Source organism: Ambystoma mexicanum, chromosome 6p, assembly GCF_040938575.1.
Source record: "Ambystoma mexicanum isolate Mex_15411 chromosome 6p, UKY_AmexF1_1, whole genome shotgun sequence".
Classification (NCBI taxonomy): Eukaryota; Metazoa; Chordata; class Amphibia; order Caudata; family Ambystomatidae; genus Ambystoma; species Ambystoma mexicanum.
This window is the reverse complement of record NC_090935.1, coordinates 1467743347-1467764196: the sequence shown is the minus strand read 5'-3', so window position 1 is coordinate 1467764196 and position 20850 is coordinate 1467743347. Positions and strand designations below refer to the sequence as shown.

Here is a 20850-nt window from a genome sequence, read left to right as displayed (position 1 = left end):
GATGACAGGAAATGGAATGGACTACACAAAGAACTGTGTTGAGAGGGAAATTTAGTTTACAACAAAAAAAGATGTTGATTTTTGTTGAAACTGCTGAAGACAGGAATAAATGAAGTTGAAGCATAATGCTTGCCTCCTTGTCTTTAATAGAATCAAGACTCCCTTCGCTATTAGCAGGGGTAATCTTCATGCTACGAGTTTCTCAAGCCTGTACCAATCTCTTGTGTCCTTTATTCCTTTGCTGGGACTTCTCCTTCCCACCTAAAAAGTGTCTTACTTTTGTCACAGTGCCCACGCACGCCTTTGAGGACCAGGTAGTCCCTACCTACCAGAGTGTGACGTACACATATTCTCCTTCACTTATCAATTTAGTAACAGAATAATGATAGGTATGTTGTTTAAGATGACTCAGTTTGACTGCATAAAAGTTTACTAAATGGAAAATCAATGCTACATACACTGTTAACTGTAAAAAAAAACATTTAAAAAAGCTTTTTGGAAGCTGTACGCATTTACTAATTCAAATATAATAGATCATAAGAGATGGTTAAGAAAATGCTCTTGCAGTAGTCCTGTGATAAAGGTTCAGGGGTGAAAAAAAGATAAACAGTTTACTAGAAAGACAGTAAACCACAACATTACACATTTCACGCAAGAGTATGGAATGAAGTAGGACTCAAGAATATGGGTTTCATTTGCAAGACGAGGCGGCGGGGTGTACTCCTGTGTGTTCATCCTTCCAGCTTGACATGGGCGGGCTCTGCTGGTAGCAGGATTCCCGATTCAAGGGTGCTTTCAGATATTTCGTCTCCCCTCCATAGGTGTACTTGATGTCGCTGGTGTAGCACTTATTCCTGTCGTAGGTGTAGCACACGTCTTTGTGGCCGTCGCAGTTGCTCTGGGTGGCAGTAACAATCTCTCCACCCAGCTCGATTTCTTGCGGGTCACACTTTTTGCAGCTGCAAGACAAGAGGTAAACCAGATCTTGAAAAAACGTTCATTCATAAATGGATGCACGATTCTTGGATGGTTAAGTTGTAAGAAATAATGACAAGTGCGCACTAAAGACAATGCCACAAGAGAGGTGGTAAATTGGCGCTAGTCGGCTTAGGCATGCCGGTGCCATGGCCAACATAGTCTGGTGCTTTCAAAATAAACATATAACTTTTTTTAACGTATTTAGTTGTGTAGCTTTTTTGTTGTTGTGCAGGTGTCTTCGTTTTTCAATTCATTATGTTCTATTTGTTTTTCTTCACGTAACTGCTTAAATGCGGAGGACATTGATGTCCATGTTGTGTGCGCAACCTGTGAATTTTCAGAGGATGTGTGGGCCCGATTCATGGAATATTTGCCTGGTTCAAAGTGAATTTGCACTGCTGAAAAGTGACTTTGCACTTCCGATACAAACCCTGATTCACGGAACCGTGCAAAGTCCAGGCAAAGTCAGCGCATAGTCATTTTTGCAGTACAAAATGACTTTGCCCGGACTTTGCACAGCAAAAATACACTTTGCACGGTTCCGTGAATCAGGGTTTGTGTCGGCAGTGCAAAGTCACTTTTCAGCGGTGCAAATTCACTTTGAACCGGGCAAATATTCCATGAATCGGGCCCTGTGTCATTCGTGGACCCTGCGATAATGATGCCCTGCGATGACACAATATTTACTACCACACAGTTATGCACTTAAATACTGCTATCCTTCATGCACTGGAATCGATTAAAGCAACCCCCCCACCCCCCCAGTGTGATGCTCACCTCCCCATTTAAACATGCAAATGTCTTCATTGCACTTGCAGGTTCCTGCAGAAACAGGGTCAATAGCCACACATTTCATAAATACAACATGTGTGAGTGAATTAAACGATCAATTTACACCGGGGAGAGGCATAACATATGTTCACTCATGCCTCCATTTGTGTATTTTGACTACAGTTGCAGGTCTCCTTTCTGTGTCGAAAACAGTACTATGTCACCCACTTTACAGTAGGCTGCAAGACAGCTGTTGAGAGCTCATGTTCTGATGAATTGCAACGTAAATGGAAGTTGTAAAAGCCTTGCGTAAGGCTTTAACGCCTTACATTCCCGCCACAGCTCATTTTCAATCATTTGTAGGGCGGAACATGTGTTTCCCCCTGCTCCCTTCCTCTCAGCCATACAAATGCTCCAGCATTTGCACCCTGGTGGATTTTCATGCCAGCTCAAGTGCTGGAGATCCCTATGGGCTCCACCAGCTTTATGCACCAGCATAAAGCAGGCGGACCCCATAGGCATCGATTGTAAACGTTCCCTGCCATGCTCGGATTTGCACGCAGCGTGTACAATTACAATGAAACCCTCCCTGACATGCGAGCATGTCGGGCAGTGTTTTTCCTTTCAGTTGTGAACACTGCTGTGTGCCCAACTAAAATTAAACGCTACCCAACAGGGGAGCATACTGGGCAGAGTTTAATTGGAATTGTGAGGGTGAGTGCTGTCTTTGGCAATTAAGCATGACATTCGGGCACTCTTTAAGACAGTTGTGAATTGGAACGTTCCTTCCGGCAATCGGTCTCTAACTTTTCACTTTCATTACAGGGGCAGACATTCCCCTGCCCTGAATGTAACCAAATAGCCAAAAACGAATCAAGCTAGCCTGACCCATACCCAGATCGAAACGGTGTATTGTATAATATGTTTTTCAGAAGGAATGGCGGCAAAAATGACCAAGAATCTACAAGCAGAACTGAACATGGAAAATCTCAGCAACAGGTACTCAACCTGCTGTGCTGCTTTTAAAGCGTTCTGCTTTACACTTGTCCCTCAAATTCAAAGGACTACCTGCTTCTAAAAATCACTGCCTCACATGCAGCTCCTTTATACGACTTCAAAGCCAATAGCATTTTGTCTCCAGTGACACTAACCATGCACACACAGATCACTTAGGACCTACGTCCAGAAAATGAAAAGTGTTAAAACATGTCTATGGATGCAAAGGGAGTTTCGCGCCTATATTGCAAAGAACAACAAAAAACTAAAAGGCTAGTGGCCCCAGTTCCCCCATGTACTCACGCCTAAGTGCGCAACATTTTAAATCCTGAATGCCTGCTCAGGCACAGACCCTTTAAAAAAAAAAATGTAAAAAGAAAATGGGAGGACATGTAATGTAACTAAAATGACTCTGGAAGAAGAACCATTTGCCCCTGTCACACACCTTGTGACGGCCCTGCAGCCTGAAAAGTATGTTTTGCATTTTCAGCATTTGTTTGCATTTTGTTTTCTGTAATAATGTCACTTGCACGGTGTCGCGGGGGTGTCCCCCCCAAGCCATCCCCAAAAAAAAAAGAAAAGAAAAGGACTCTGCTGCGCCTGTACCCGATCACGGAAGTGAAAGCGAACAGGCGTCACAGGGACACAAGGTAAGTAAGGGTGTGGGCAGGGGCCAAGTTCGACTAATAATCTTCAGTCTTTTCTCCCTCGAACATTTGAATCGCGGGCTTTCAAACCCGATCCGTTTCCCACAGGTATTGTTGGTAATTAAATTGTTATCAGATCAAACACTTTCCCAAGGAACGCTTTAAATTAGGGGAGTCAAAGCTTCTTGATCACTAATTAGCACCGCTTTCAAGCGACACTGTGACGCACCTCACATAGGCAATTGAGAAATTCTGCATGCTATACACAACTTTGCATTCTTCCCTTGCTCAAATTGCCCTAGTAAGTGCACTTTGGAAATAAATAAAAAGAAAGGCACATGATGAGGAAATGGCGAACACACAGACTGTTATGTTTCACGGTCAAACTCAAGAAGCAACATTCATTACAGACCAAGCCCACCCTCGCATGCTCCCCATACCTTCTCTAGAGGCCTCATTAGGAGTTGGGCAGAGTGAGAAAATATAGCGGTAAAGCTATTACTGCCGCATGTACCGCTCCTCCCAATCCCGAGTATGGCCCTACCTGGACTCATTCACCTCCAGCTCTGAGCTGGAGGGCAATGCGCTAACGGTATGGGCATTTTCAGCGCTATTACCGCTGGCAGTATTTGGGCCGGTGGTAATTGCACCACCCACCCCCATTGGGTCCAATGGACCCAATGGACGATGGGGATTTACCGCCTTACCACTACTCGTGATCCGGCGCAAATTGTGCCAGACCGAGTAGCAGTAATGCAAATTGCGTTTGGCGATATCCTGGCACAATTAGAGCTGGGATACCGTCCCAACTCCTGATGAGACCCTAAGTCCAGACCATTAGTGTCCAGTTCAATTGATGTGCCGAGGGAGAAAAGCTCTTACCTCTGTTGGTCTTATCAGAGGCAGCTGCAGTCTGGGTGCACCCTATAATCCTCAGATCCTGATCACACAGTCACCACCAACCTATAATCACCAGATTCTGAGCACACAGTCACCACCGTCCTTTGCCTAGCCAGCACAACCCAAACAGCTAAGCCCTCTTCCAAACAGGGCTGTGGTGCGACCGCTTCATCTGGCGGGCTGCCAGCTCTGAAGCGGGAATGTTTTCCTGCGGAGCGTGGGCTTGTGAGATCATGTTATGTGCGATCTCGCGAGAACACGCTCCCGCGATCGTGTGATGTCCCCACACACCTCCTTTGCTGGGAAAAAGGATGGGTGGTCATTCCATGATGAAGTCTGCAAACTTGCTGGGTTTTCTTCTCTCTCTCTGAGGTCTGCTTAGATCTGTATATGGGGCAGGATTGCTGGCGTACTCTTGAGGAGGTGCGGGTGATTCGAGTTCTCCTTGTCTTGTTCTTCGCCGTGACTTCCTGGGTGTAGTTGGAGAGTTGGGGCTTGAGAACTCGTTGCCATGGTGTGGCTCCAAGGCATCTCTTTCTGAGAGGCGAGGGTTTTCGGATGTCCCCTGGCGGTCTTGATCTTCTCCGGTATCCCAGTGTGGTTGTTCCATGTCTCCCTTCCTGCGGTACATGGCCACTCTCTCTAGATTCCCTTTCCTTCCGTTGCTGGTGCAAATGTGGTTTGACCCTCTCTCCATGACTTCTATGAGACTGCTGTATTTGGAGCCAGTCGAAGTGTCTTTGTGGGAAGGCATATTTTCACCAGGTCACCTCTGTTAACTGCTGTGTGTCGAGCGGTTCGACGCAAGTCCCCTTGGGTCTTCATGGCTTCTTTGTTGCGCTGCATGCAAAACGCTATGTCATCCATGTCCACGTCTTCGTCAGCCCTCACTTGATGGAGCCAGGGTGGTACCAGTGAGGATGTTGCCCTTCTCCCCCTCAGCAGATGGATTGGCGAAACACCTGTGACGGCGTTGGGGGTGAGGCGGTGGGCTGCTACAGCTTCCTTGACTGTCTTGTACGGGTCTAGGCCCGAGGCATGAGCCAGTTGTAGCGCCCCTTTGATGAAGCAGTTTGCCCGCTCAACCAGGCCATTGGCCTGTGGGTGGTATAGGCTTGCTCTCCGCTGTCGAATGTTGTTGAGCTTGAGAAATTTCTCCATTTCTCAGGAGACTAGCTGAACTCCTTTGCTGTGACAAGTTCTTCTGGTAGACCTTCCCGCTGGAATACGGCGGTGAGTGCTTCAATGACTGTGCTTGTGGTGATGTCTGAAGTGAAGTCAGCTTCCACCCATTTGGAGAAGTAGTTGACCATGACTATCCCATATTTGTGTTCTGGGGGCATGTTGTCCAGGGGCCCAATGAAATCCAAACCTAGTTTTCGCCACACCCCTTTGGGGACTTTGGTGGGCAGCATGGGGGCTTGCCTCACGGCTAGGCGCTTGTCACTGTTGGTGCACTCATGGCACCTTTCGACCATTTGTCTTATGTCCTGGTCCATGCCTGGCCACCAGTAGGCGTCGCGTATCCTGCGTCTGGTCATGTTGCATCCCAGGTGACCTGAGTGTGCTCTGCACAGTATCACCTTGCGGATTCCGCTGGGCAGGATGATCTGATCGCCTCTGAGGATGAGACCGTTCATGGTGGTGATTTCCTAGTTCACTTTCCAGTAGGGACGAAGGCCTTCAGGGATCGCTCTCTCGTTGGACCATCCTTCGCGAACCCAGGTACTAACGTGCCATAGAGCATCGTCCTGTTCGAACTCCTCCTGCCAGTGGCGCTCACTCAGGTCCATGTACTCACCGTTCCTCAAGTCACTGATGGAGGCTACGACACACTCATCTTCCAAGAATGTGGTACCAGGGGCGCTTTGGTTCAGGAGTCTGGACATGCAGTCCGCTTGTGCGTTTTTCCAACCCGCAATGTGGGCTATCTCGTATGTATATTCTTGAAGCTTTGCGGCGATCCTGGCCAGCCTTGGGGTGGCAGTCTTGGTGCCGCCCGAGCTCAACATGTGAATGAGGGGTTTGTGGTCGGTGATCAGCTTGAATTTCGTCCCCCATACGTGCAATCTGAAGTAGTCGACGGCCCATGCGCATGCCAACATTTGTTTCTCAACCGTGGAGTAATTCTTCTCCGATGATGACAGCGCTTTGGATGCAAACGCCACAATATTCTCAGTGTCTCCCTTCTTTTGGGTCAAGGTGGCCCCCAGGCCATACGCGCTGGCGTCTGAGGTAATGCAGGTGTCCCATTCAGGGTTGTATGGTTTCAGGCACGGCGCGTGTAGAATTCTCTTTTTGATTTCACAGAAAGCTTTGTTCTGTTCTGGGCCCCACGAGTAGGCTGCCCCCTTCTTCAGAAGCTCCCTCATGGGAGACGTGGTCTCGGAGAATCTAGGGACGAATTTGGCATAGTACTCCGCTAGGCCCAGGAATGAGCGAAGTTCCTCTTTGGACATCGGAGCCGGGGCTTCTGTTATGGCCTGCATGAGGTTCTTCTTGGGACTGACACCGTCACTTGGGATGCAGTACCCAAGGTATTCTACCTTGCTCACTCTGAAGATGCATTTTTCGTGGCGTAGGTGAATGCCCTCCTCTTGAGGCCTGCTCAAGACTGTCCTGAGTGCCTTGTCATGGGTCTCGTTGTCTTTGGCAAACACGAGGATATCATCTTGAAAGAAGGAAACATTTGTGAGTCCTTTAAGTAAGGAGTTCATCATCCTCTGAAATGCGCATGCTGCCGACGACAACCCAAATGGCATGCGGGTATATTGAAAGGTGCCGAAAGGAGTGATGAACGCTGTAAGGGGGTGAGAGGATTTGTGCAGGGGAATCTGGTGATAGGCATCACGCATGTCCAGCTTAGAGAAGATTGCCACCTCTTTCATCATGAGGACAATTTCGTTGATGCTGGGGAGTGGAAAGCTATCCGTGATTACCTCTAGATTGAGGCTTCTTAGGTCGATGCAGATCCTGAGGTCGTTGCTGGATTTCTTTTTGACCAAAACTACTGGACTCAGCCACTCTGAGGATTCCACAGTCTCAATGGTTCCTTCTTCGACCATCTTCCAAAGGTGGGCATCCAATGCGGGTCTCGCTGTGGCAGGTACTGCCCTGACTTTGTGTTTCACCAGGATCGCGTTGGGTTTCAGGCGAATCTTGTGGACAAAGTTTCTCACCTTCCCTGGGTTCTCGGAAAACAGGTTCGGGAACATCTCCTTGAAATTTAGCGCTGGTCCTGAGGAGACCATGAGTACCTGTTCCGGAGTGCTGGGATCTAGTTTTATGCTGAGTTTGTGTTGATCGTCCCATCCCAGCACTGCTGGGCCTTTGGGTGAGAAATACACTTTGGTGGTGGTAGACCTCCCTTTGGAATCGATCCGGGCTTTGGTGTAGCCTAAAAGGTCGACAGTTGCACCACCGAACACCGTCGGTTTTTGGCTGGTCGTTCTAATCTCTACTTTTGGTTGTCCCATCATCTCCTTATATGTGTTGATGGGGAGGATAGTGAGGTCAGATCCCGAGTCTGGCATGGGGGGCGTTGACCATGACGACCATGGGTCTGTCCTGTAGATCGTCATCATCGCTTGAAGCGTAGTCACCATCGACACGGGAAACAGTTTTCTCCCGCCAGGTGCATGTCGGAGCCACGATGACTATTGCGTCTGCACTAGGAGCACTCTTTATTCCTGGCGGGGCAGTCGCGATCATTCGCCATGTGCTTGGTGCTGGCGCATTTATAGCATTTGGGTGCCTCCTTTTGCCTGGGACCTTTGTCTCTGGGGCCGTCGCGGGACTGCTTGTCTCTGCGCCCTCTCCATTGTAGCGCCGCAAGTTCGGGCACGGGCAGGCGACTTCCCGCCTCTTTGCGTCTGCTGGAGGTTTCTTCCTCCGCCCTGGCAATTTGGATGGCCTTGTCAAGGGTGACCTCCTTTTCTTGTATGAACTTGTCCTGCACTTTCCTAGAGTTAGTGTGAACGACGAGCATGTCGCAGATGACCTGTTCTGCGTTTTCGCCAAAGGCGCAAAGAGAAGCCAGCTCCCTCATCCTGGTGATGTAGTCGTCCACGGGTTCGCTCCCTTCTTGTTTGCGGGTGTAGAACCTCAGCCTGTGCAGTACAACGTTCTCCTTATTGGTGAACCTCTTCACAATGCGACGAGTCGCTTCCTTGTAGACGTCGTCGTCGTCGTCACCATCAGCCGCAGGTATTGCCTTCAAACTGGCAAAAATGCGCTGACCTTCAACCCCCAATGCATTTAACAGCATCGCCCTCTACCTGACGGGGGCATACCGCGTGCCGCCCACTGCTTCCAGATAGGTGGAGAAAAGGGGCTCCCACTGCATCCATGGAATTGCTGGTGTCCCTGGTGAAGGGAGAAAGGCAGGGGGCGGTGTGGAGCCTTGCATGGTGGGGCCGTGGGGCTTTTGGTATTCTCGTCGCCAATTATGTTGTGGCCTTAAGGGACGACAGGAAGCTGTAGTGGGTTTTAACCGACTTTATTAAATGACAACCGGTGTGGACCCTTATGTGTCCAAGCTCAAATCAAGCGCTTACTTACAGTTCAGTTCAGTTTAGGACTCCCCCAGTTGAATCACTTTGGGAAGTGTGTGCACTATGATGGCACGCTGTAAGCTTCTAGGGCCCCCATGTAGCTTCCTGTGGCTGTGGCGTTACACCCTCGAAGCTGTGCTGTAAGGCTTCTCAGCTCCTCATCAGGAGCAGCGCTGTGGTGCGACCACTTCATCTGGCGGGCTGCCAGCTCTGAAGCGGGAACGTTTTCCCACGGAGCGTGGGCTCGCAAGATCACATTATGTGCGATCTCGCGAGAACACGCTCCCGCGATCGTGTGATGTCCCCACAGCAAGCCCAGTGTTTTATTCCAGGGAAAGGATACTTTAAGTGAAGCCTGGGTATGTTTTTTTTCAGTCACACAAACACTGCCCGTCGTTAGGAGCAGGCTCGGGGCACTTTGGAAGCTGCCCACGGGAAGCTCGATTTAAAGAAAACAAGTGCTTTGTGCGACCACGTGTTTCATTCTGCTTTCTACATAAGGCAAAACATATTTTAAGATGTTCAGAGACGTTTTTATGGGAGGGCAAAAGGGGCACTTGCCCAGGGCCCCGACCTTGGAGGGGGGGCCCCACAAGGCTGCCTGATCTAAAGAAGTAATATTCCATTGTTCACCAGACTTAAATAGCACGTGTCAAGATATGTTATGGCATGCTGCTGAGGTTCTTAGCCCATTGCCTTTCTGTTTTGACAAGTACATTCTGCCATGATCAATTCATCATGTAATGCCTTCTATCTTAACTATGGTATACATAGTGTGTGTGTTCCTAACAGCACAACTCTGTGGCATTCTTTCCTTCCTGTGGGAATTATGTTTATCATGTGCAATAGCTAAAGTTGAAATGCAATAGCTCAGCGTGTCAAGCACTCATTGCAGAGCTATGTGTACATATGCAAGATTAGAATAGCACATTCCAGCAAAGCTGGCGGAGCCTTTCCTATGTCTGAAGTTTATAAACCTACCTGCATATGTACCCTGGTTTTATAGCACAACAGGTGCTTTTATCAGCAATGTACCTGCACCAGATAGGGGTTGCTATAAAAACTAACATATCATCTGAATGGTGAAGGTCTAGAATCTATGCAATCACCTCCAATGATGAGCATAAACTGTTAGAGGTGAATAAATATCCAAATTCAAGACTGTGGAACAAAAGTGTTCATGCTTGTATCCTGGCTTTGTCAACAGACGGAACAGTGATCCTCGTCAAATCATCTAATATCTTTTACATTACTGTGCTGTCTTATGTGAGGTTTGCCTTCTTGAAAACAGTGGCATTGTTTAGCCCATTACTTGATCTTTCTTCTTATGTAGGACATTTGACTGAAAGGGGTGGTAGACAGAAGAGAGCAGACCAGATGTTGCAGGCCTCAGCAAGCATATTTTAAAGTCTGCGGTTTGCTTTTTTGTAAAAGTCCAAGGTTATTATGCACCCTTTACAAATGACAATGTCACAAGTCATTGTTTTGGAAGTAAAGCTTTAAAATATGTAAGAAAACCCCATATTAAAAGTGTTAAATCACATCGATTGGTATGCTGGTCCTTATATTCTTCCCTTGATGATGGAGAGAATGAAGCTAGAATAATTCCCAATTTGTGTAACACCCTTCTATAGTATTTTGTTTTTATAAATGGTCATGTCTGTTTATGTGATTTGTGTACTTTCCAAGTCATTTTTATAAAATGGGATTGTTTTAGTTCAAGTTAAGAACAGGAAAAGAAAATGCTCAAATGCAGAAATTTCACAGTTGGAGAGTTGGCACAAATCCCAGCTTCACCCCTTAAGCAATTTGGGATCCTGGGCATCTCAATTAATCTTGTATTGCCTAACCTCTCAAAATTGCCAGTCCCTAAACCTTTCAAAATTGTCAACCATTCAGAGTGATTTCCTTCTCAGGGTATGATCTTCATAAAAGCCTCACTCATAGGTTCACTGGCTACAGTGTTGCTTCCACTATAGTAGTGAGCATTGATATATTCAACACCACAGCACTTGTTCCTTTGATCTCTAATTGCAACACTATTTGAAAACCATATCCCATTTCTTATCTCAATCTGTCTGGATACAGATACCTTCCTGGTAGCTTCTAATCTGCATCCACTATTCATTTTATGATATGTGTCGATTTCTCCTTCCTTCCAATTAGTCTTCTCTATCCATGCTTGATCACTTTTGCATTCTCAGCGGCAGCTAATATGAGTTTTCTGCCTATTCCGGCTTACATGTACCCTTTACATACAGTCCTGCATTAATACTATAGGCTGCATGCCTTCCTGAATGATATTGATAAAACGTCTCCTGTATCTATACTAAAACAGAAGTAACCTCTTCGTAGACTGCTAATGTTGGCCATCAAATGCTACTTGTTTATCATTCTGGTTATAGCAAGAATGAAGAGGGTAAGGGGACTTAAAGGGAGTAAACATGCTTACTTTTGCATGCTGCGACGCAGCATATCAACCTATAGATTGTGATCAGGATAAGGGAGTGGGGTGCAACCAGATATTCTTTATCACCTAATTACTTTGGTTTGGTGGAGGGGGGCCCCAAAGATGTCCATGCCCAGGTCCCCAAAAGTGGTTAACATGGCACTGGTCCTACTTTAGGTCAAAGTACAATAGCCTTAGTTAACAAGCACGTTTGTGTCCACTGTTCCTCTTTAGTTGTATGTTGAAGATATTTTCTCTGCTTGCTCAGCGCCATGTGCATGGCCGTATGTTGAAGATCTTTTCTCTGCTTATTCAGCGCCATGTGCATGGCCTTATGTCTATTCTCCTGAAGTAGAACATACATCATAGAAAATAGTCCTGCACTTTCACCCGTGGATATCGCCATCTGCGCAAGTGCACTAGTATTCGGTGGTTTCGGAAAATCTGGCCAAAGACGGTTCAGAGGGGTTACCAGTCAAATGGTCGAAAACATTTGGTCGACAGACAATTTGGTCGACACCATTTGGTCGAATGCCAAATGGTCGAATTTTTCTTTTTTTTTTTTTTTACCCATTTTTTGGTTTTTTGGGGGGGTCCCCCCCAACCCCCTTTTTTTTCTTTTTTATTTTTTTTCCCCACACGAAAACCCACAAAACACATATATATATATAAAAAAATAAAAAAAAATCGACCATTTGGCATTCGACCAAATGGTGTCGACCAAATTGCAGTCGACCAGTTTGTTGTCGACCAATTGACTGGACACCGGTTCAGAGATGCCTTCATCCTAGAGTATTGCAAAAATGTGCCAGTGAGGATTGGGCCATCTGAATGGCAGAGTGTCTAATGGTATAGACTTTCCCGCCTAAAGCATATAAGGCCAGGTCTGGAGCCCATACGATTGCCATGTTCGGCTCATATTAGATTCCAATGTTACTTCCATTGTATGAGTCTACCATATACCCACATGTGGAGAAAAGTGCTGCACATTCCATAGTATAGCAACCAAGGGCTGCAAGACCCAGTGTGTGCATGAAATGGGATTATTTCCATGCAGTGATCTGCTTAAGTGATGTGTTCACTGCAATGTCTACCATAACTGAATATGTTACAAAATGGGCTCATGACATAAATCATACCACCATGAATTTGGTAAAGTCAACCTTCCCTCTGAGAACAGCCTAGTTAGTATCTTTCAACTAAGCCTTGGGTGTTTCCCATCCCAACCCAATCCTGAAATAATGGCTTTCAAGGCTGTGGGAAAACGTCGCCAGGAGACATATCGACATGGCTTGGAAAAGGTATAGTAGTTTAGGTAACTGCACGGCCAGGTTTTGTGAATGTTAAAGCAATCCAAATATTTTTTCTGAGTTTGCAATTGTTTGCGGATGGGGGGTGTAATTTTCGCATCCATACCTCAATGAACTTGCAAGCATTTAGAAGTTACTGAACATCACCTACAACCCCTACCAATCAGACTACCATGGGACGTGCAATAGAAACCATTTGGATTCATAGCAAGGCCAGCAATGGATATGAAATGTGTTATTTCTGCCATTAAGGGATCAAGATTGACCTGAGGCCTCTTTATATAAAGAGCCATATCATCAGCATAGATGGGTTCTTATGATGTGATCGAAGACAAATGAGGGACCTTTAAGTACAAATGGGAGCAGCAAGTGTGGACAACCATGTCGAGCCCCTCTCTCCGGACTAATTGGTGAATGCATTTCAGTGGGTAATGAATTACTTTAGCTTTAGGCGTGATATACAATTGTCACGATATGGGGTCCAAGACTTGACCGCTGTAACATGACCCACCAGTACTTCCACTCACCAGAATCAAATGCCTTCTAGCCATCTAGGAGGGTGACAACAGCACTCTGTTCTATTTAAAAGATTGCCCATGTACCAAACCATTCCTCGATGTTTCATTGAGAAGACTGACCAGTAACAAAACCAGATTGATCTGGCTGGGCTGAATGATGAATATATGGCAGTCTTCCGTTAGCTAGCAATTTAGCGAGATGTTGTTGTCCATATTGAAAATGCAAAATCGGCAGTAAGAACCGCAGCGGTCTAGTGGTTTATACAGCTTAACAACACAATAATATTTTGCCTCGTTCAATGCGCCTTTGTCATAGGCCTTGTTTCCTAATCTAAGAAGTAGTGGACACAACATATTCATATACTCTTTGTAAAATTCAACTGTTAGTCCATCTGCATAAGAGGACAATTCACAAGGTCTATAATGGCCGGTGGATTTCAAACAGTGTATTGGGGGAATCAGTATGGCGAATGTCTCATAATCCACTCTGGAGCTTTGGGCACTGTCTAAATGGGGAGGATAATTCCTCATCTACATAGTTGATCTTGGAATTATACACATCACTATAGAATCAAGCAAATACCTGGTTAATCTTACCTTATTCTGTAACTCTTGTACTTGCTTCATCAATTATGCTGCATATGCTACTGCCCTATTGGTCTTTTAACAAGCCACACCAGCATTTGACCAGGGTGTTCACTCACGTTAATTCCTCACAGCTACAGGCCTTGTAAAACGTGTTATTGTTATTCCTGCTGATTCATGATATTGGCCTAATTTAACACAGATTAATGCCCACAGTTTTTGGTCCTTGGTGGTATCGTTTTTCTGCTCCAATGCAAGTATTTCGATTCCAATGTGTAAAGTTTTATAGGTATGCCCTTAAGCATGCCAGTTTGTTTGGATATACGAATCTCACAGCATGTCCCAACTACGGTCTAATCCCTCCGATAAAACTAACCTATTCAGCTGTTGTGTTTTGTATCTCTTGTTTAAATACAGTATCTGTTAATACCTGAGATTTAAATCTCTACAATCTTCTAGCCTGTAACTCAGTTGGTACAAGTAGAGAAAGGATGATAGAACCGTGGTAAGAGTACGTGCTGGCACGTTATATATGTACCACCCAGGAGAGGGCCCTGTCCACTAACAAGCATAATCAATACATACAGATGAGTCATGGACTCCAGAATATTCTCTGATGGCAGGGGGGAGAAATCTCCACAGATCTGTGAGCCCATGAAACCCCAGTAGTGCACTATAAGGGCAGATTGAGATAGCGAGAGCCGTCTCTGCCCATGTTCCCAAAACACATTGGGCCTCATCACGAGTAGCCCGGTAAAAGCGTCCGTGCTCGTATGATCCCGCTAATAGCGGGTGATTACGAGTACGTGAGCATGCGCGTTCCCCCATGCCGGTAATGGCAATACCACCATGCCGCTAAAGGGCCTCTAACTCCCCTATACCGGCAACGCGGGACCCGCCCATAGCGGTACCGCCTCATACCAACCCCTAAATACCGGCACGGTAATACCACTGTGGTAATACCGTGTTCACAAAAAACGGACCCGGAAATTACGTCATCGCGCAGGAACGGGAAATGGGGCGGCGGCCATCTTTAAAAACACAATCCATTGCCATACTCCCCAACCACCAGTCCATTTGTGTTGTACTGTGGCAGAAAATAACCAGGATGTCCAAGGCAATCAGGAAGATGACCCCCAGGAAGCGCAAACATCGTTTTTCAGACGCTGAGCTTAATATGCTCGCTGACACCCTGGCCCAGCATGCGGACATCATCAGGTGTACTGACATGAAGCATGCGGCCCAGATCAAAAAGAAGGAAGTCTGGCAGGAGGTCGCCCAGAGGGTGTCAGCAGTGGGAGCCACCCCAAGGACTGTGCGCGACTGTCGCAAGCGGTGGGAGGACCTCCGCCACAGGGTGAGGAACATCCTGGCAGACAACAGGAGGGCCGCCATGGCGACAGGCGGGGGGCCACACTCACCAGTGAAGCTGATGCCATGGGAGGAGACAGCCAGTACCTTCATAGATCCCGAGTCCATAGAGGGATTCGGAGAGCAGGAGGTGGGCGCCGCATCAGCCCCAGAAGAAGGTGAGTGACCCATCCCATCCCTGTAGGGTAAACCATGATGTGGCACAAGTGACGTGGAAGTGAGACTAGGCAAGGCAATGCATGTCCCAGGCCCACATCAACATATCCAGTCAAGAATGTGTGCCACACCCTGCCACACACAAATGCATGCTGAGTGCCAATCCCAATCCCAACACATGTGCAACATGACTCAACCGTGCCCATGTAACTCACCACACAGACACCATACCAATGCCATGCCACCAGCCATGCATTGATTGCCCACATGCCCCCTCAGAACACCAAATGCCCCACCCCTGTAATAATTTGATGCATGAATGTATGAACATATCACAGCGCAATAGATTATCGCTGCCATGTGACACCATCACTGATGACCTGCATCTTTTCTATCCCCCAAGCACCGATGAGGAAGATGGCAGGCAGGACAGGGGTGCAAGTGCATCTACTTCATGGCAAAGGACCAGGGCCACCGCCACCGCCACCCCCAGCCCCAGAAACTGCCCAGACCAACAGGCAGTGTGCCACACCGGGCAAAAACCCAGCAGGAAACACCTGCAGCCAGAGTCCAGCAGCAGCCACCCACAACAGTGGGAGGTGTTTCCGTTCCCGCTCCGCCAACCACCGTGGATGTTGCGGATGCTGATGTGGAGAACGAGGGTGACACAGTCGTGTCCACCACACCCACCCCAAGCCCTTACAGAGGCCGAGAGCAGCGACGATCTATGCCTTCACGACTCGAACCTCGGAGAGTTTGACATAGTGACATATGCCTCTTTGAGGAGGACCGTTCCCTGGATGTGGGCCGCACGCAAGTGCCATCCACCACCCTGCCTACCACCACCCTGGCTACCACCACCCTGGCTACCACCACCCTGGCTGCCACCACGCTGGCTACCACCATGCTGGCTACCACCACCCTGGCTGCCACCACCCCGGCCACCAGCACTCCTGCTGCCAACGACTCCTTTGAGGCTCGCCTGTCGAGGGTTGAGGCACAACAGGAGCCGATGCTTGAACTAATGCGGCAACAAATTGCCGATGTTAATGACTCCATGAGGGCCATCGCTACAGCCATCGCTGCAAACACTGGTGCCTTTGAGGCATCCACAACTGCCATGAGGGAGTGTCTGGGGGCACTTACGCAAGCCCTGATGTCAAACCTGCCTCAAAAGCAGCGCCCACACCTTGGGGCAGGCATGGGATCGACCACTGACACCTCCACTGCCACAACCCCTTCGACCTCAGCCCAATCAAGCCCCGTGCGGATTACGCAGAGGAGTGCACGGCGCTTGGACATGGCACCCCCGGATCCCAAAATAGCGAAGAAGTGGAGTGGGCAGACAATGCCGTTGGACAAATGGACATTGGTCAAGGGACCAGTGTTTGGTGTACATTTGGGGACATTTGGGGTTTGTAGGGTGGGTGAGGGTGTTAACTGGGGGTTGTGAGGGGAATGTTTACATTATTACATGTCTGAAATATACACCAGTTGTTTGCAAGAAAATCAATGGCTGGACATACTTCATTTTGAGCATGTACATTTAATGTGTGATGGTGTACAGTGGCAAACTTCTAACTGAACACGTGTGCATGTCCACATGCAGCCAGTGTGTCACTGGCACATTACTTTCATGGTCCCTGCGTTTCAGAAGTATTCATGGATTAGTGCTTGGCGTACAGCATGGCCATCCCGTGCATCACGTACTGGCAGGGGGGCTCCTTCGCCTCCGTCTCCATCCCCTTCATCCTCACCCGGCCCATGCATGTCAATGTCAGGTGGCAGTGGTACATTCCTCCGGACGCATCTGTTGTGCATCATGACACAGGCCATGGTGATCTTTGCCACCTTCTCAGGCCTATATAGGAGTGCCCCACCAGACCTGCTTAGGTAGCGGAACCGCGCCTTCAACAGGCCAAAGGTCTGCTCAATCACAACACGGGTACGAGTGTGCACACGATTGTACTCCTCTTCATGGCTGTTCTGCGGGTCCTGCACAGGGGTAAGTAACTACAGCCTCAAGGGATATCCTCCATCACCTGCAAGCAGATACAAATAGGTGTGTGTCACTCTGAACAGCCACCTTCAGGGAGCACAGTCATGGCGGCAGCTATTTGGTGTGGGCATGCACATGTCCCTGTACGTATAGAAAATAGTCACCTAGATGCAATGTATACTGTAATGAGGTGTGGTACACTGGATGAGGTTAAATAGATGATGCAGGGTGTAATCACGCATGCTGAGGCAGATGTGCTGTGGTAGTGCGACAATGTTTCGCCTCCAATTCATGCTGTAGATTCTTCACAATGCATGGTCACACTAGCCACATTGCCACAGTTGCCATCCTGTTCAGTCATGCATTGCTTGCCATCACCATGGTGGCCTGGTTGTGCCTCTTACTTGTTGTCATCCATATGCATTATTTGTGATGTGTGGCCCAGTGATGTGTCATGTTCCGTTTGGCTGGTTCAGATGAGGAGTGTTTAGCTGTGCATGCATTCTCCACTCACTGGCTATTGCCACCCAGGTGCACTATTCCCCCCCCTTTCCCACCCAGGTGCACTATTCCCCCCCTTTTCCCACCCAGGTGCACTATTCCCCCCACCCTTCTGCATCCGCACACATCAGTACCCCACAGCACAGCCATGGGGCAGTTGTGCAACTCACCAAGCAGCCAGGCACGTGGTCCAGCATGTCACTCCATGTGACGGGGTAGCGTGGAGTTGCGTAGTACCATGGCATCATGTGTGGATCCAGGAAATCGGGCGCAGCAATGGGTGATGATCTTGCTGGAGTCACATACCATTTGCACATTGATGGAGTGGTATAGCTTGCGATTGCGGTACACCGCCTCTATGGCATGGGGGACTACCAAATCCACATGGGTGCAGTCGAGGGCACCAACACAATTGGGCATGCCTGCCAGTGCATGGAAGCCTACTTTAGTTTTGGCTATCTCCTGGGCAGTCCGTGGTAGGGATATGTGGGTGCTTGCGTGCTTCAAGAGGGCATCCAGCACTTGGTCCAGCATGCCTGATAATAATGGTTGTGAAATGCCATGCAGCTGCCCCACTGTGTGTTGGTAGGTGCCTGTGGCCAGGAAGTGTAGCACAGACACCACCTTTAGTAGCGGGGGATGGCAGTGCGTATTTCTATGAGGCTGGCAATGTTGTTCTGTATCATGTCCACCATGGTGGTGATGGTGTCACGGTCCAACTGGTACAAGGTGTGGATCTGCTCAGGGGTTAGGTTAAATGGTCTGGGGCTGGTGCGAGGGATTGGTGGCTGCCTATGAGGCACTGGTGGCTGCGCTGGTGGTAATTGCTGGGCCTGTCTCACCCTCCTTCTCCTCCTGCGTCTCCTCTGTGCTGCCTGTTGTTGCTGCTATAGTTGTTGTTGCTGTTGTTGCTGTAGTTGTAGCAGTATGGGCATGTCCTCCAGCGCCATGATTGCAACAGCTAGTGGTAGCATTTTGGTGTTGGAAGGGGTGTGGTGTGTGTGTGTGCTCATTTTATACTGGCCCTGCCTCCATTGACTACACCTGTGGGAATTCTGTACACCTGTGGCAGTTGCCTGGTATCCTGATTGCTTTTTGCGGGTGGTCCGCGATGCCTGTATGGCCGGCATCGTGCAGCCCGTGATTACCGGCTTCGCGATGCCGGTATTTACAAGTCTGCGCGGGTTGGAATTTCCCCCTATTACCGGCATCCTGGTATTTGCTCCCTGAAGGGGCGCGTGTACGCGCCTATGCCGCTATTAGCAGCACCGTTATTTAAGGTGCCGCTAATACCGGGTTTGCGGGTCGGAATACAACGGAGCGGTAAAGCGATGCCGGTATTTCCATACCGGCATCGTTTTTGCCTTACCGCCAACCTCGTAATGAGGCCCATTGATATGTTCCACTCAGTTTAATCAAATTTAACTCCCTGCCTGGTAATTGGTCATTGAGGTCAAATAAGGCAGGGGATTTGAGTTTGGGGGCCATTCGTGTTAATCATCCCAATCTTCTGATTTGCAATATCCCCCAACATGCACACATACTGGGCCTCATTACGAGGTTGGAGGTAGCCATGACCTCAATAAGGGCATGGCTACCCCCAAACTCGGGTCCAGCTCCGGGTCCCGCGAAAGGGGAATAACCGGGCCATTCCGACCTTGGAGGGCCCGGTAATTTCACTTTTGCGGGACCCGGAGCCGGTATTATGTCCCCATTCCCATTGAGCCCCCATAGGGCTCAATGGGAATGGGGAGGATGGTAGCAGCGGTACCATTCATAACGGCACCGTTGCTACCATCCTGGTCTGCTCGTGGGTGCCGCTCTGCACGCCTGGTCTGACCAGGCGTCCAAAGCGCCACCCGCGAGCAAACTCGTAATGTTGCGGCATGGCAACAGTTGTAATGAGGCCCACTGTCCCTTTGGGTCATCCAACACCTTAAATGAATGACCGGGGTGACGGAGGGGAGGGTTGATTAAATCGAACCACTTTCAAGGATAGCTATTCTCCCAGCATATCCAGAATAAGAGGCATACCATCTTTAGATAACCCAACTCATAGCTATATCGCCTTGCACAGCAAGCATCAACTTGGTTTTCTGTAAACAGAGGATGTGAACTCCATGTCGCTTAGCAAAAGTCAGGACCTTCCACAGCTTGTATGAATTCATTGTCCCCCTGATATTTCATGCCGTTACAGTGATTTTAAAGGCCTTCGTGCAGTATCACTGACCAAAATGCAAGTAATGTGTTATTAGTTCTTATAATATTCTTCAACATGTGTGAGCCCCCACTGCAGCGGACCATCTGGCTAATGTTACCCGTGTTACATTGATAGTTACCTTTCAGAAATGCTTGTGCCATAACAAACCTCCTACTACACTGGCCGAAGCCAACTGGCAGCGATTTACCCAGAAATCATAACAATTAAACACAAAATGTTCAATGGTCACTAATGAAGTGAGCAGAGCTCATAGCATAAACCTGCCTGCACTTATACTGTTATTTACTTTACATCATAGCAATTATTGACAATTATTTACAACTTACATGTATTCAAGTATGATGTTTCGGTTACATTTAATCTATTCAGTGGGTTTGATTATTTGATCTTAAAATACTCAAAAACGGGGGGCGTGGCCAGCAGATGGGGAATGCGAACGTAGCCCTCCAGAGCTCTTGCAGTCGTCTGCATTCATCCTGTAAAATATCCTGAAAATACAGCACGCAATCAGGCCAGATAGATCCACAGCAACCAGAATATTGGGAGAATCCCTGGAGCCAATTTCAGGTCAAAACAAAGCCTCTTGAACCCGCTTTCCACCATCCAAGACACTCCGCAGAGAAAATGCAGGCAGAGGCTTCAAGATGGCCGCCACACACCAAGTGTGATAATGGTCAAGAGCAGGGAAGCCGGAGTCAGGTCCGCTTGGAAGCAAAGATAGCATGGTCCCACCAGCTCCTGAAATCTTGTTGGTAGAAGGGGCTTCCTCCAGTCCGTGGAGTGACAGTCAGATGCAGAGGTCTGCCCGAGGTGGTGGAGGCGACAACGCCGGTGTAGAGAGCGGCATAGAGTGGTGAGGGCAGGAGACCCGGCTCAGCCCTAGCATCCCAGCATC

General features: G+C 48.3%; 1 protein-coding gene across 1 annotated transcript in view; it reads right to left on the bottom strand.

Annotated features, from left to right (window-relative positions):
- Nucleotides 1-412: 412 nt before the first annotated feature.
- Nucleotides 413-20850, bottom strand: part of JCHAIN (joining chain of multimeric IgA and IgM) — a 144771-nt gene continuing 124333 nt past the window's right edge. Inside the window, exon 4 of the mRNA XM_069626293.1 lies at nt 413-959. Coding sequence (XP_069482394.1) covers nt 692-959 — 268 coding nt within the window. The 3' untranslated portion in view covers nt 413-691. The remainder of the gene's footprint in view (nt 960-20850) is intronic.